The sequence below is a fragment of the Cololabis saira genome, chromosome 15, assembly GCF_033807715.1.
Source record: "Cololabis saira isolate AMF1-May2022 chromosome 15, fColSai1.1, whole genome shotgun sequence".
Lineage (NCBI taxonomy): Eukaryota > Metazoa > Chordata > Actinopteri > Beloniformes > Belonidae > Cololabis > Cololabis saira.
Genome location: NC_084601.1, coordinates 21,014,709 through 21,025,433, shown reverse-complemented (window position 1 = coordinate 21,025,433; position 10,725 = coordinate 21,014,709). Strand labels below are relative to the sequence as shown.

The 10,725-nt window shown below is 49.3% G+C and overlaps 1 protein-coding gene across 1 annotated transcript; it reads right to left on the bottom strand.

Annotated features, from left to right (window-relative positions):
• Window positions 1–5,419: 5,419 nt before the first annotated feature.
• LOC133460798 (adhesive plaque matrix protein-like) lies at window positions 5,420–10,686 on the bottom strand. Its single transcript, XM_061741566.1, has 2 exons — window positions 10,631–10,686; window positions 5,420–8,873 (listed from the first exon to the last, which is right to left on the bottom strand). Exons 1-2 carry the CDS (start codon window positions 10,684–10,686, stop codon window positions 5,420–5,422), a joined length of 3,510 nt encoding a protein of 1,169 aa, XP_061597550.1.
• Between the last annotated feature and the right edge of the window lie 39 nt (window positions 10,687–10,725).

The window sequence follows — 10,725 nt, the reverse complement described above, 5'->3', positions numbered from 1 at the left end:
GGTCGGAGGGTAGACAGGTGAGGGTCGGAGGGTAGACAGGTGAGGGTCTGAGGGTAGACAGGTGAGGGTCTGAGGGTAGTGTTGTGGAATTTATCAAAAACCAGTTCAGAAGTCCGCTCGTGGTATAGAGAGGTTTTAATCAGTTCAGCCGGCGGTCGACATGACCATCGCAGATCGAGTCTGTATTTGGTGTGTCGACACAAATTGCTTTGTCCAAAGGGTTTTTATACAAAAGTTACAGGAATAAACCAGCCCAGTAAGAGAGGTGGGACTTTTAGCTTTGGGACCACCCCAGTGATCAGGAAGTCCGTATATGTTCTTTGTCTCTGTGGGGGCTGGAAGTCTCGGCAGGGATGCAGAACGCCGGACCTTGCGTGACAATGTCCCGGCAGGGGTCCCCAGGAACTGGAACCCGCATGTCTATGAGCATAAGGGGGGCTTGAGCAATCTGCAAGGCGTCGTCGTGTCCCTGCAGGGGGGCCAAATGGTCAAAATGCTTCATCAATTCACAATTTTTTTTTTTTTTTTTTTTTTTTTTTACAGTGGAGTACATCATTTTAGTAATAGTTTGAGTGATACATGTGTTTGCAAGTAAACCTTTTAGTAATAGTTTGAGTGATACATGTGTTTGCAAGTAAACCTTAGACATGTGGTCGGAAACCAAATAACAACAAGCCAACAAAGCAAATTCAAATATCAAGTAACCAACGTGTCCTAACTGTTCTTTAAACCAATGAAACAAACTACTTATGACAGGTGTATGTAACATTTTGGCAATATCTTTCAAGTGATGCGTTATTTCTTGGACTGTGGCATTGCGGGTATAAATGTACAACATTCAGTTTTAATGACAGCACAAGTTCCCCCTTGAGAAGCTAATAAATCCATCATCCCTAAAGCAGTCATTTCTTGTGAGAGCATAGGCATGTCTTTTGCAGTGGTGTTGGCTAATCTTCAACTGCATGGGATAAATCTCTTATCTGTTCCAAAGCTGCCATGACTCCGTAATTTGGAACGAGGGCACCAAAAAATCTTGTCCATGGTGTTTGTGTGTGTGTGTACAATTCTCTTCTAACAATGTGAACGATTCTCATGGCTGGTACCGCATGGCCCAGACCACATATTCCAGACCAACCGTTTGGAAGATATTCACAAGCCTTCACGCCACAAATCCAGTAAACATCCTTTGGTAGAGGTATGGAACAGCGATTAACCATTGTAGCAAGGTAGCTATAATAGTGGATTTTGGCTTGTTTTAGGCTTAACAAGCGGTTCTTCAGAAGGAGAGCATGTGGAGTCACAGTTTGGCCTGTGCTGCTCCTTTGCTCCCCTGCTCTCCTGCTCCCCTGCTCCCCTGCTCCTCTGCAGAGGTCCCAGGTGCTGGAGCTCAGCTACTTCCGGGCAGGAAGAAGAAGGAATCGGCTGGTTTCCGCTGCATGGTCGAGGAGTTGTGTTCTTGCAGTGGGATGCGTGGAACCAGGTTAGACGCCCCTCACACTTGACGGCGGTGTTGGTGGTGAGCAGGACGTGTTGAGGTTTAGACCAGCGAGGTTTCAGGGCGTTTTTCCGTCGGAACTCCCTGACACAGACCCAGTTGCCGGGTTGGAGGTTATGGCACGGTTTGTTACTAGGAGGAGACTGGACAGCTTTTACTTGTCTGTGGATTGACTGGACAGCAAAAGTTTAGAGTACAACAGAATGATATCATGGATTCATCCATGGCATGGAAGTCCATCTTCTTCATATATACAGAACTGAATTGCTTGGTATGGTCATAGGTCTACCCATAATCCTTTCATGAAGCGTGAGTTTTGTGCTTCCTAATGGGTGTTAACAGGTGTCAACATTGTCCATTTAAGTCCAGTTTAAAATTCTCTGCACATACAAAAACATTTTCATACATGAACATTTTCATACAAGAATAATTTCATATCCCTCACATAATGTCTATTTGCAGAGCTTCAAAAAAAAGTCACGGTGGGGGGGAGTGTTGATAATGTTTGCAATATTTTTATAGGATGCAAATCTTGGAGCTTATCAGTCTTTCAACACTATCTGACACATTCCCCCTTTTTCTCATCTGTGATTGCCAACTGTGATCAACTATTCACGTGTACAAGGATGTGGGTGCAACAACGCGGCCGTCGTTGCTGACCCACAAATTATTTACATTTTTACAACCATGGGAATGCTACAATCCGTTTTTTTCTTCACCTCAGTAGTCTTCTTGTAGGAGAGCTACATCATTAGGAGAAACCAGGTCGTTAGCGGGTATAGAAGGGCAAAGTTTTACATAGACAGGTAAGCCAAATTTGGCAGTTTCTTTTGCTGCATGGTCAGCTGAAGCATTGCCTAGTGAAAACAGGGTTGGACTGGGTGTGGGCTTCACATTTAACAAAGCAATAGATGAAGGTAGTTGACAGGCTTGTAACAGTTCACCAATCAATTAACCACATTTATCTCCGAGGATGAAATAAATCCTTGGTTCGCCCACAAAATATAAAATCTATAAAATACAATATACACAACCAAAAGCATATCTGGAATCTGTATAGATTGTAACAGTTTTACCTTTTGATCAGTATATAGTTTCATCTACTTGGGTGGAGCTGGAGATGGAGGGCGCTTTCAACAATTAAGAATTATCACAAATTGTATAACCTGCGTATGGTATTCCATTTTTATAAGCAGAGCCGTCAGTGAGGAAAACAGGAAAGGTCAGGACGAGTGTTAAAGACAGAGGTGTCAAAAGTATTCACATTCATTACTCAGGTAGAAGTATAGATATTAGAGTTCAAAAATACTCCTGTAGAAGTTGAAGTATCAACTCAAAATTTATTTATTTTATTTTATTTATTTTTTTCTCAAGTAAAAGTATAAAGTACTGGTTTCAAAAGTACTTAAAGTATAAAAGTAAAAGTAATATAAGTGGGGAAAAACCATTAAGGCTAAAAGCCATTGAAAATGAATGCATCTTAGTATAATGCAAATATATTAAAGAACCATATATGTGCATTATTGAGCATTAACATGTGTTTCAGAGAGCAGACACGTACAAACCAAATATGTTTATACTTCTCATCCAACCACAACCAAATTCACTCTATCCGGATGGCACAATTTAACTGGATAGTTTTTTAAAGGCCGAAATGAAATAGAGTAAGGCTGTTTTTAAAACGTAAGGAGTAAAAAGTAAAGATAATTGCGTGAAAAAAGTAAAAGTAAAAGTAAAAACCGTCTGAAAAATAATTACTCCAGTGAAGCATACACAACCAAAAGTTCTACTTAAGTAAGGTAATGAGGTATTTGTACTTCGTTACTTGACACCTCTAGTTAGAGATTAGTTATACATGCATTCAGAGACGTTATAGTAGGCCACAGACAGATTTCCATGCACTTACATGATGAATTTTACCATAGGCAGGATAAGATTATGTAAATTGGGATGTTCTGATTTGGCTCACCCCAATGGGAGCCGATCATTGGCTGTTTCCTCTGCGCCTCCTCTCAGCGCTCAACCTGTGTAGGAAACACTTTTGAAAAAGACATTAGTATTTTCATACATTTCAGATTCTTTTTTTTGCGTTATCCAGGCCTACCCTTTGTGGAGGGCAATTAGCAAATATATATTTTGCATGTACCCTGGAGGGAATCCATCAATCTGATCTCGTGACAGACCACAATTCTCTTTTGCTGTCAAAATTGTTTTAGCATAAAGTTCCCTGGGATTATCAATTTTCCCTTTGAACTGTTAAGGCAATAAATACTGTGAAAAAAAGGTCTGAGCTTGCTCTGGTGTGATTTTGGCAACAGCTGTGGGATTAAAAGGGAATTCTACAAGCATCAAGTACTTTGCGCATCAAGTACTTTACTTTTCAAATCATGTGGCAAAGTTAGTTTAACCGCTGTTTCCTCTAGCCATTTTGTTTATTAATTTAAAATCTCTTACCATTATTTGGCTCCAAATTTTGTAGGCAACAGATCTTGGATTTTTGTAAAATCCAGTCGTCATCAGAAGTGTCATCGTCATTTGATTCTTTAATCAGTTTCACCGGATAAAGGTTTTGATTTTATCATTTAACTGGTTCTCTAATTTCTTTTTCGTCTGCGTTGTGTTTTTAAATCCTTCTAACCATCAGCTTTTTATTTTGATCAGTAAGCGAAGCTATTTGGGATTCTGCATTACGGCGTCTACTTTCATCCCTCCAAAAATCTGAGGGAGTTTAAAGTGCTTTTTAGTTATTTTAACAATTTAATACTAACTAAGTAACAAACAAAACTAACAAATAAAACTATCGGTACCGTGATTACCATACATGTATTTAAAGAACTGAAAAACTTCCCAAAAACTTTCCAACTATCAGTCTACCTGAGCATATAAATCATTCCTGTTGATGCAAAGAAGAGCGAGTCGATTCTTGCAGAAATGAAATATACTCCATTTTGGGGAGAGCGTGTCATCCCCACTTATTTCTCTACATACAGTATGTCTATTTCTCACAAATATATCAGTGTTCCAACACTTATTTTTTTTTTTGGACCTCAAGTCCTGCATATGCTATAAGTCCCACTGGACTACTCAGACCAACATGGCATTCTGGCCATTATTTCCTTAATGTTACCAGAGATATTAAACCTTTTTAGAAGAGCGAGTCAGATTCTTAAGGCAGGAGAAGCAGAACATTCTCACAACACAATCAAATTCAAGTGTTATGAAATTGCCAGCGTTCCTAAAAACATCTCTACAATAACGTTCCCAATAACACAAAATAATAAAAAATAACCCTCACAACCACACAGCGGACTTACCTAAATTTCAGGATGACGTCAACCATTCTCCGGCACTCCAATTCACAGACTTTCGACAACAACTCAGCAACAATAATTTGGGATTTTGTAAGTGGATCCCTTAACCTCTAAAATTTTAGATAGAGTCGCTGATTGCGCCGTTGTTCTGGAACAGGAGTTTCCATCGAAGGTCTATTGTCATCCGGGTCACGGCACCAAAATTGTTGTGGAATTTATCAAAAACCAGTTCAGAAGTCCGCTCGTGGTATAGAGAGGTTTTAATCAGTTCAGCCGGCGGTCGACATGACCATCGCAGATCGAGTCTGTATTTGGTGTGTCGACACAAATTGCTTTGTCCAAAGGGTTTTTATACAAAAGTTACAGGAATAAACCAGCCCAGTAAGAGAGGTGGGACTTTTAGCTTTGGGACCACCCCAGTGATCAGGAAGTCCGTATATGTTCTTTGTCTCTGTGGGGGCTGGAAGTCTCGGCAGGGATGCAGAACGCCGGACCTTGCGTGACAATGTCCCGGCAGGGGTCCCCAGGAACTGGAACCCGCATGTCTATGAGCATAAGGGGGGCTTGAGCAATCTGCAAGGCGTCGTCGTGTCCCTGCAGGGGGGCCAAATGGTCAAAATGCTTCATCAGTAGACAGGTGAGGGTCTGAGGGTAGACAGGTGAGGGTCGGAGGGTAGACAGGTGAGGGTCGGAGGGTAGACAGGTGAGGGTCGGAGGGTAGACAGGTGAGGGTCTGAGGGTAGACGGGTGAGGGTCGGAGGGTAGACGGGTGAGGGTCGGGGGGTAGACGGGTGAGGGTCGGGGGGTAGACAGGTGAGGGTCTGAGGGTAGACAGGTGAGGGTCTGAGGGTAGACAGGTGAGGGTAGACAGGTGAGGGTCTGAGGGTCGACAGGTGAAGGTCGGAGGGTCGACAGGTGAGGGTCGGAGGGTAGACAGGTGAGGGTCGGAGGGTAGACGGGTGAGGGTAGACAGGTGAGGGTCGGGGGGTAGACAGGTGAGGGTCTGGAGCGTAGACAGGTGAGGGTCGGAGGGTAGACGGGTGAGGGTCTGAGGGTAGACAGGTGAAGGTCGGAGGGTAGACAGGTGAGGGTCGGAGGGTAGACGGGTGAGGGTAGACAGGTGAGGGTCGGGGGGTAGACAGGTGAGGGTCTGGAGCGTAGACAGGTGAGGGTCGGAGGGTAGACGGGTGAGGGTCGGAGGGTAGACAGGTGAGGGTCGGAGGGTAGACGGGTGAGGGTCGGGGGGTAGACAGGTGAGGGTCGGAGGGTAGACGGGTGAGGGTAGACAGGTGAGGGTCGGAGGGTAGACGGGTGAGGGTAGACAGGTGAGGGTCGGAGGGTAGACGGGTGAGGGTAGACAGGTGAGGGTCGGAGGGTAGACGGGTGAGGGTAGACAGGTGAGGGTCGGAGGGTAGACGGGTGAGGGTAGACGGGTGAGGGTCGGAGGGTAGACAGGTGAGGGTCGGAGGGTAGACGGGTGAGGGTAGACAGGTGAGGGTCGGAGGGTAGACAGGTGAGGGTCGGAGGGTAGACAGGTGAGGGTCTGAGGGTCGACAGGTGAGGGTCGGAGGGTAGACAGGTGAGGGTCGGATGGTAGACAGGTGAGGGTCGGAGGGTAGACAGGTGAGGGTCGGAGGGTAGACAGGTGAGGGTCGGAGGGTAGACAGGTGAGGGTCGGAGGGTAGACAGGTGAAGGTCGGAGGGTCGACAGGTGAGGGTCGGAGGGTAGACGGGTGAGGGTAGACAGGTGAGGGTCGGAGGGTAGACGGGTGAGGGTAGACAGGTGAGGGTCGGGGGGTAGACAGGTGAGGGTCTGGAGCGTAGACAGGTGAGGGTCGGAGGGTAGACAGGTGAAGGTCGGAGGGTAGACAGGTGAGGGTCGGAGGGTAGACGGGTGAGGGTAGACAGGTGAGGGTCGGAGGGTAGACGGGTGAGGGTAGACAGGTGAGGGTCGGGGGGTAGACAGGTGAGGGTCTGGAGCGTAGACAGGTGAGGGTCGGAGGGTAGACGGGTGAGGGTAGACAGGTGAGGGTCTGAGGGTAGACAGGTGAGGGTCGGAGGGTAGACAGGTGAGGGTCGGAGGGTAGACGGGTGAGGGTCGGAGGGTAGACGGGTGAGGGTCGGGGGGTAGACGGGTGAGGGTCGGAGGGTAGACAGGTGAGGGTCTGGAGCGTAGACAGGTGAGGGTCGGAGGGTAGACGGGTGAGGGTCGGAGGGTAGACGGGTGAGGGTAGACAGGTGAGGGTCTGGAGCGTAGACAGGTGAGGGTCGGAGGGTAGACGGGTGAGGGTAGACAGGTGAGGGTCGGAGGGTAGACGGGTGAGGGTAGACAGGTGAGGGTCGGGGGGTAGACAGGTGAGGGTCTGGAGCGTAGACAGGTGAGGGTCGGAGGGTAGACGGGTGAGGGTAGACAGGTGAGGGTCTGGAGCGTAGACAGGTGAGGGTCGGAGGGTAGACGGGTGAGGGTAGACAGGTGAGGGTCGGGGGGTAGACAGGTGAGGGTCTGGAGCGTAGACAGGTGAGGGTCGGAGGGTAGACGGGTGAGGGTAGACAGGTGAGGGTCGGAGGGTAGACGGGTGAGGGTCGGAGGGTAGACGGGTGAGGGTCGGGGGGTAGACGGGTGAGGGTCGGAGGGTAGACAGGTGAGGGTCTGGAGCGTAGACAGGTGAGGGTCGGAGGGTAGACGGATGAGCGTAGACAGGTGAGGGTCGGGGGGTAGACAGGTGAGGGTCTGGAGCGTAGACAGGTGAGGGTCGGAGGGTAGACGGGTGAGGGTAGACAGGTGAGGGTCGGGGGGTAGACAGGTGAGGGTCTGGAGCGTAGACAGGTGAGGGTCGGAGGGTAGACGGGTGAGGGTAGACAGGTGAGGGTCGGGGGGTAGACAGGTGAGGGTCTGGAGCGTAGACAGGTGAGGGTCGGAGGGTAGACGGGTGAGGGTAGACAGGTGAGGGTCGGGGGGTAGACAGGTGAGGGTCTGGAGCGTAGACAGGTGAGGGTCGGAGGGTAGACGGGTGAGGGTAGACAGGTGAGGGTCGGGGGTAGACAGGTGAGGGTCTGGAGCGTAGACAGGTGAGGGTAGACGGGTGAGGGTCGGAGGGTAGACGGGTGAGGGTAGACAGGTGAGGGTCGGAGGGTAGACGGGTGAGGGTAGACGGGTGAGGGTCGGAGGGTAGACAGGTGAGGGCCGGGGGGTAGACAGGTGAGGGTCTGAGGGTAGACAGGTGAGCGTAGACAGGTGAGGGTAGACAGGTGAGGGTCGGAGGGTAGACGGGTGAGGGTAGACGGGTGAGGGTCGGAGGGTAGACAGGTGAGGGTCGGAGGGTAGACAGGTGAGGGTCGGAGGGTAGACGGGTGAGGGTAGACGGGTGAGGGTCGGAGGGTAGACGGATGAGGGTCGGAGGGTAGACAGGTAAGGGTCGGAGGGTCGACAGGTGAGGGTCGGAGGGTAGACGGGTGAGGGTAGACGGGTGAGGGTCGGAGGGTAGACGGATGAGGGTCGGAGGGTAGACAGGTAAGGGTCGGAGGGTCGACAGGTGAGGGTAGACAGGTGAGGGTAGACAGGTGAGGGTCGGAGGGTAGACGGGTGAGGGTAGACGGGTGAGGGTAGACAGGTGAGGGTCTGAGGGTAGACAGGTGAGCGTAGACAGGTGAGGGTAGACAGGTGAGGGTCGGAGGGTAGACGGGTGAGGGTAGACGGGTGAGGGTCGGAGGGTAGACAGGTGAGGGTCGGAGGGTAGACGGGTGAGGGTCGGAGGGTAGACGGGTGAGGGTCGGAGGGTAGACGGGTGAGGGTAGACGGGTGAGGGTCGGAGGGTAGACAGGTGAGGGTCGGAGGGTAGACAGGTGAGGGTCGGAGGGTCGACAGGTGAGGGTCTGAGGGTAGACAGGTGAGGGTAGACAGGTGAGGGTAGACAGGTGAGGGTCGGAGGGTAGACGGGTGAGGGTAGACGGGTGAGGGTAGACAGGTGAGGGTCTGAGGGTAGACAGGTGAGGGCCGGGGGGTAGACAGGTGAGGGTCTGAGGGTAGACAGGTGAGCGTAGACAGGTGAGGGTAGACAGGTGAGGGTCTGAGGGTAGACAGGTGAGGGCCGGGGGGTAGACAGGTGAGGGTCTGAGGGTAGACAGGTGAGGGTAGACAGGTGAGGGTCGGAGCGTAGACAGGTGAGGGTCGGAGCGTAGACAGGTGAGGGTCGGAGGGTAGAGTAGCTGGTAAATCGAGAACTGAGCCAAAATCTCCACCACGACAGACTGATGCAGAGTCGCCGCACCGATCCGCCTGTCAGAATTCCGGTCCTTTCTTTTCTCACTCGTGAACAAGACCCAGAGATACTTGAACTCCTCCCCTTCAGGATAGAATCTGATTACTGAACCAGAGAGGGCACGCCACCGTTTTTTTTTTTTTAGCTCAATCTTTTGTAAAAGTTATAATGGCAAAACATTTTTAATTTGAGGTAGTATTTGCCTAATAATAAGACCATCTATGGTCAAATTGTTTAATTATGTTTTTACAGAGAAAAAATATGCTATTAAAAGAAGTTTGCATGACTGTAATTAAAAAAAAAACCATCTAATTCCTGTGTTTGTGTAGATTGGTGCGGTGAGGCCAGCGAAGGAGGCTTCTCATTCTCGCTATACCGACCCTCCAAGAGGTCGCAACAAACCGGCAAAACTGCATACTGATCCTCTGAGAAACCAAAGTGAACCTGCTGAACTGTACACTGACCCCCCAAGAAGGACCGCCGGGCCTGCTAGACAGCAGCACCCGTCTCCGCGGAGTCTCTCCCCGACTCAGAGGCAGCTTCTGCACCAGATACGAGGAGCGAGGTCGGAGGGGGAGAGGCCAGGGACCAGGCCAGACCCCAGGCTAGGGACCAGGGCTGGGAGCCAGCCAAGCGCACCAGAGCAGCACCGGCTCCTGGACAGGGGTGCGTTAGAAAGGTCCAGTTTCTGGATTTAATCATCTACCAGATCTCTGCCGAAGAGCGGTCCGCGGCGTCGCTGCTGTGTGCAGGATGAAACACTCATTCTGTATGTACAGAAACAGACTGTTAAAGCCGTGGCTTCGGTCTTTAGATGCTTTATTCAGTGGACCCGACATACACATTTTTATTTTAAACCGTTTTCAGTGCGTAGAAGATCCCAGTTTTGTCCTTTGCTTTCATTTAAAAATGTTTTTAATTCATAAGAAACAAACAACTCATACAAAGAAACTGACCTAAATCCATGGTGAAAGGTTCACAGGGAATGTTGGAGAGATGGGAGCCACTGCATCCGTGTGAAGTGCGCTGAAGTGCTTGGCTTCTCTTAATGTTAATTATTTTTAGCTGTTTCTTACCAAAACACACATGCACTGGCTACAAATATGCACATGCAACTAGTTGGCCTTTAGTCCAAGTAAACGTGACCCCTGCCCCACTGACACAGCCTTGTGAACACAAGTCTATTGCTGTTTTGCACACACCAGTCCACCAGTTCAGACCGTGAGCTTCATATTTAGCACACATCTGTCGGTGGTTGTTATTTTCTGTGTTGTGTGTGTGTGTGGTATGTAAGAAAAGGTGCAGGTGCGCCTTCATTTTTCTGTTCTTAGGTCCAGAGAAACGAGAAATAGGAATTTTCATATTTATTTTTTAAATAAATGTTTTATTCAAGTTCTTCTATGTTTTGCACTTTCTAAGTGACAGCATGTCTTGTATTGTGTGGTAATAGCAGCCGCAGCTGCTGTAACCTGACAGGTACGACTGGTTCCGTCATCCTGCAGCCCTGCCAGGTTTCGTCACGCTCCCCCCGACAGCTGAGAGTTTAATGGGGACCTGCAGTTTACCTCCACATGCTGGAAATGCTCCTTTCGTCAGACGCGGCATCCTTTTGTGCCGTCATCACGACGTAACCAAAAACGAGGACCACACATGAAACAGA

What these genes read in the sequence shown, in the direction of transcription:
- LOC133460798 (XM_061741566.1), bottom strand. Translation starts at nt 10,686, where the DNA reads ATGACGGCACAAAAGGATGCCGCGTCTGACGAAAGGAGCATTTCCAGC. An exon ending in AGCATTTCCAGCATGTGGAG is followed by an intron (nt 8,874 to 10,630) that starts GTAAACTGCAGG and finishes GTCTACCCTCAG; the next exon opens with ACCCTCACCTGTCTACCCTC.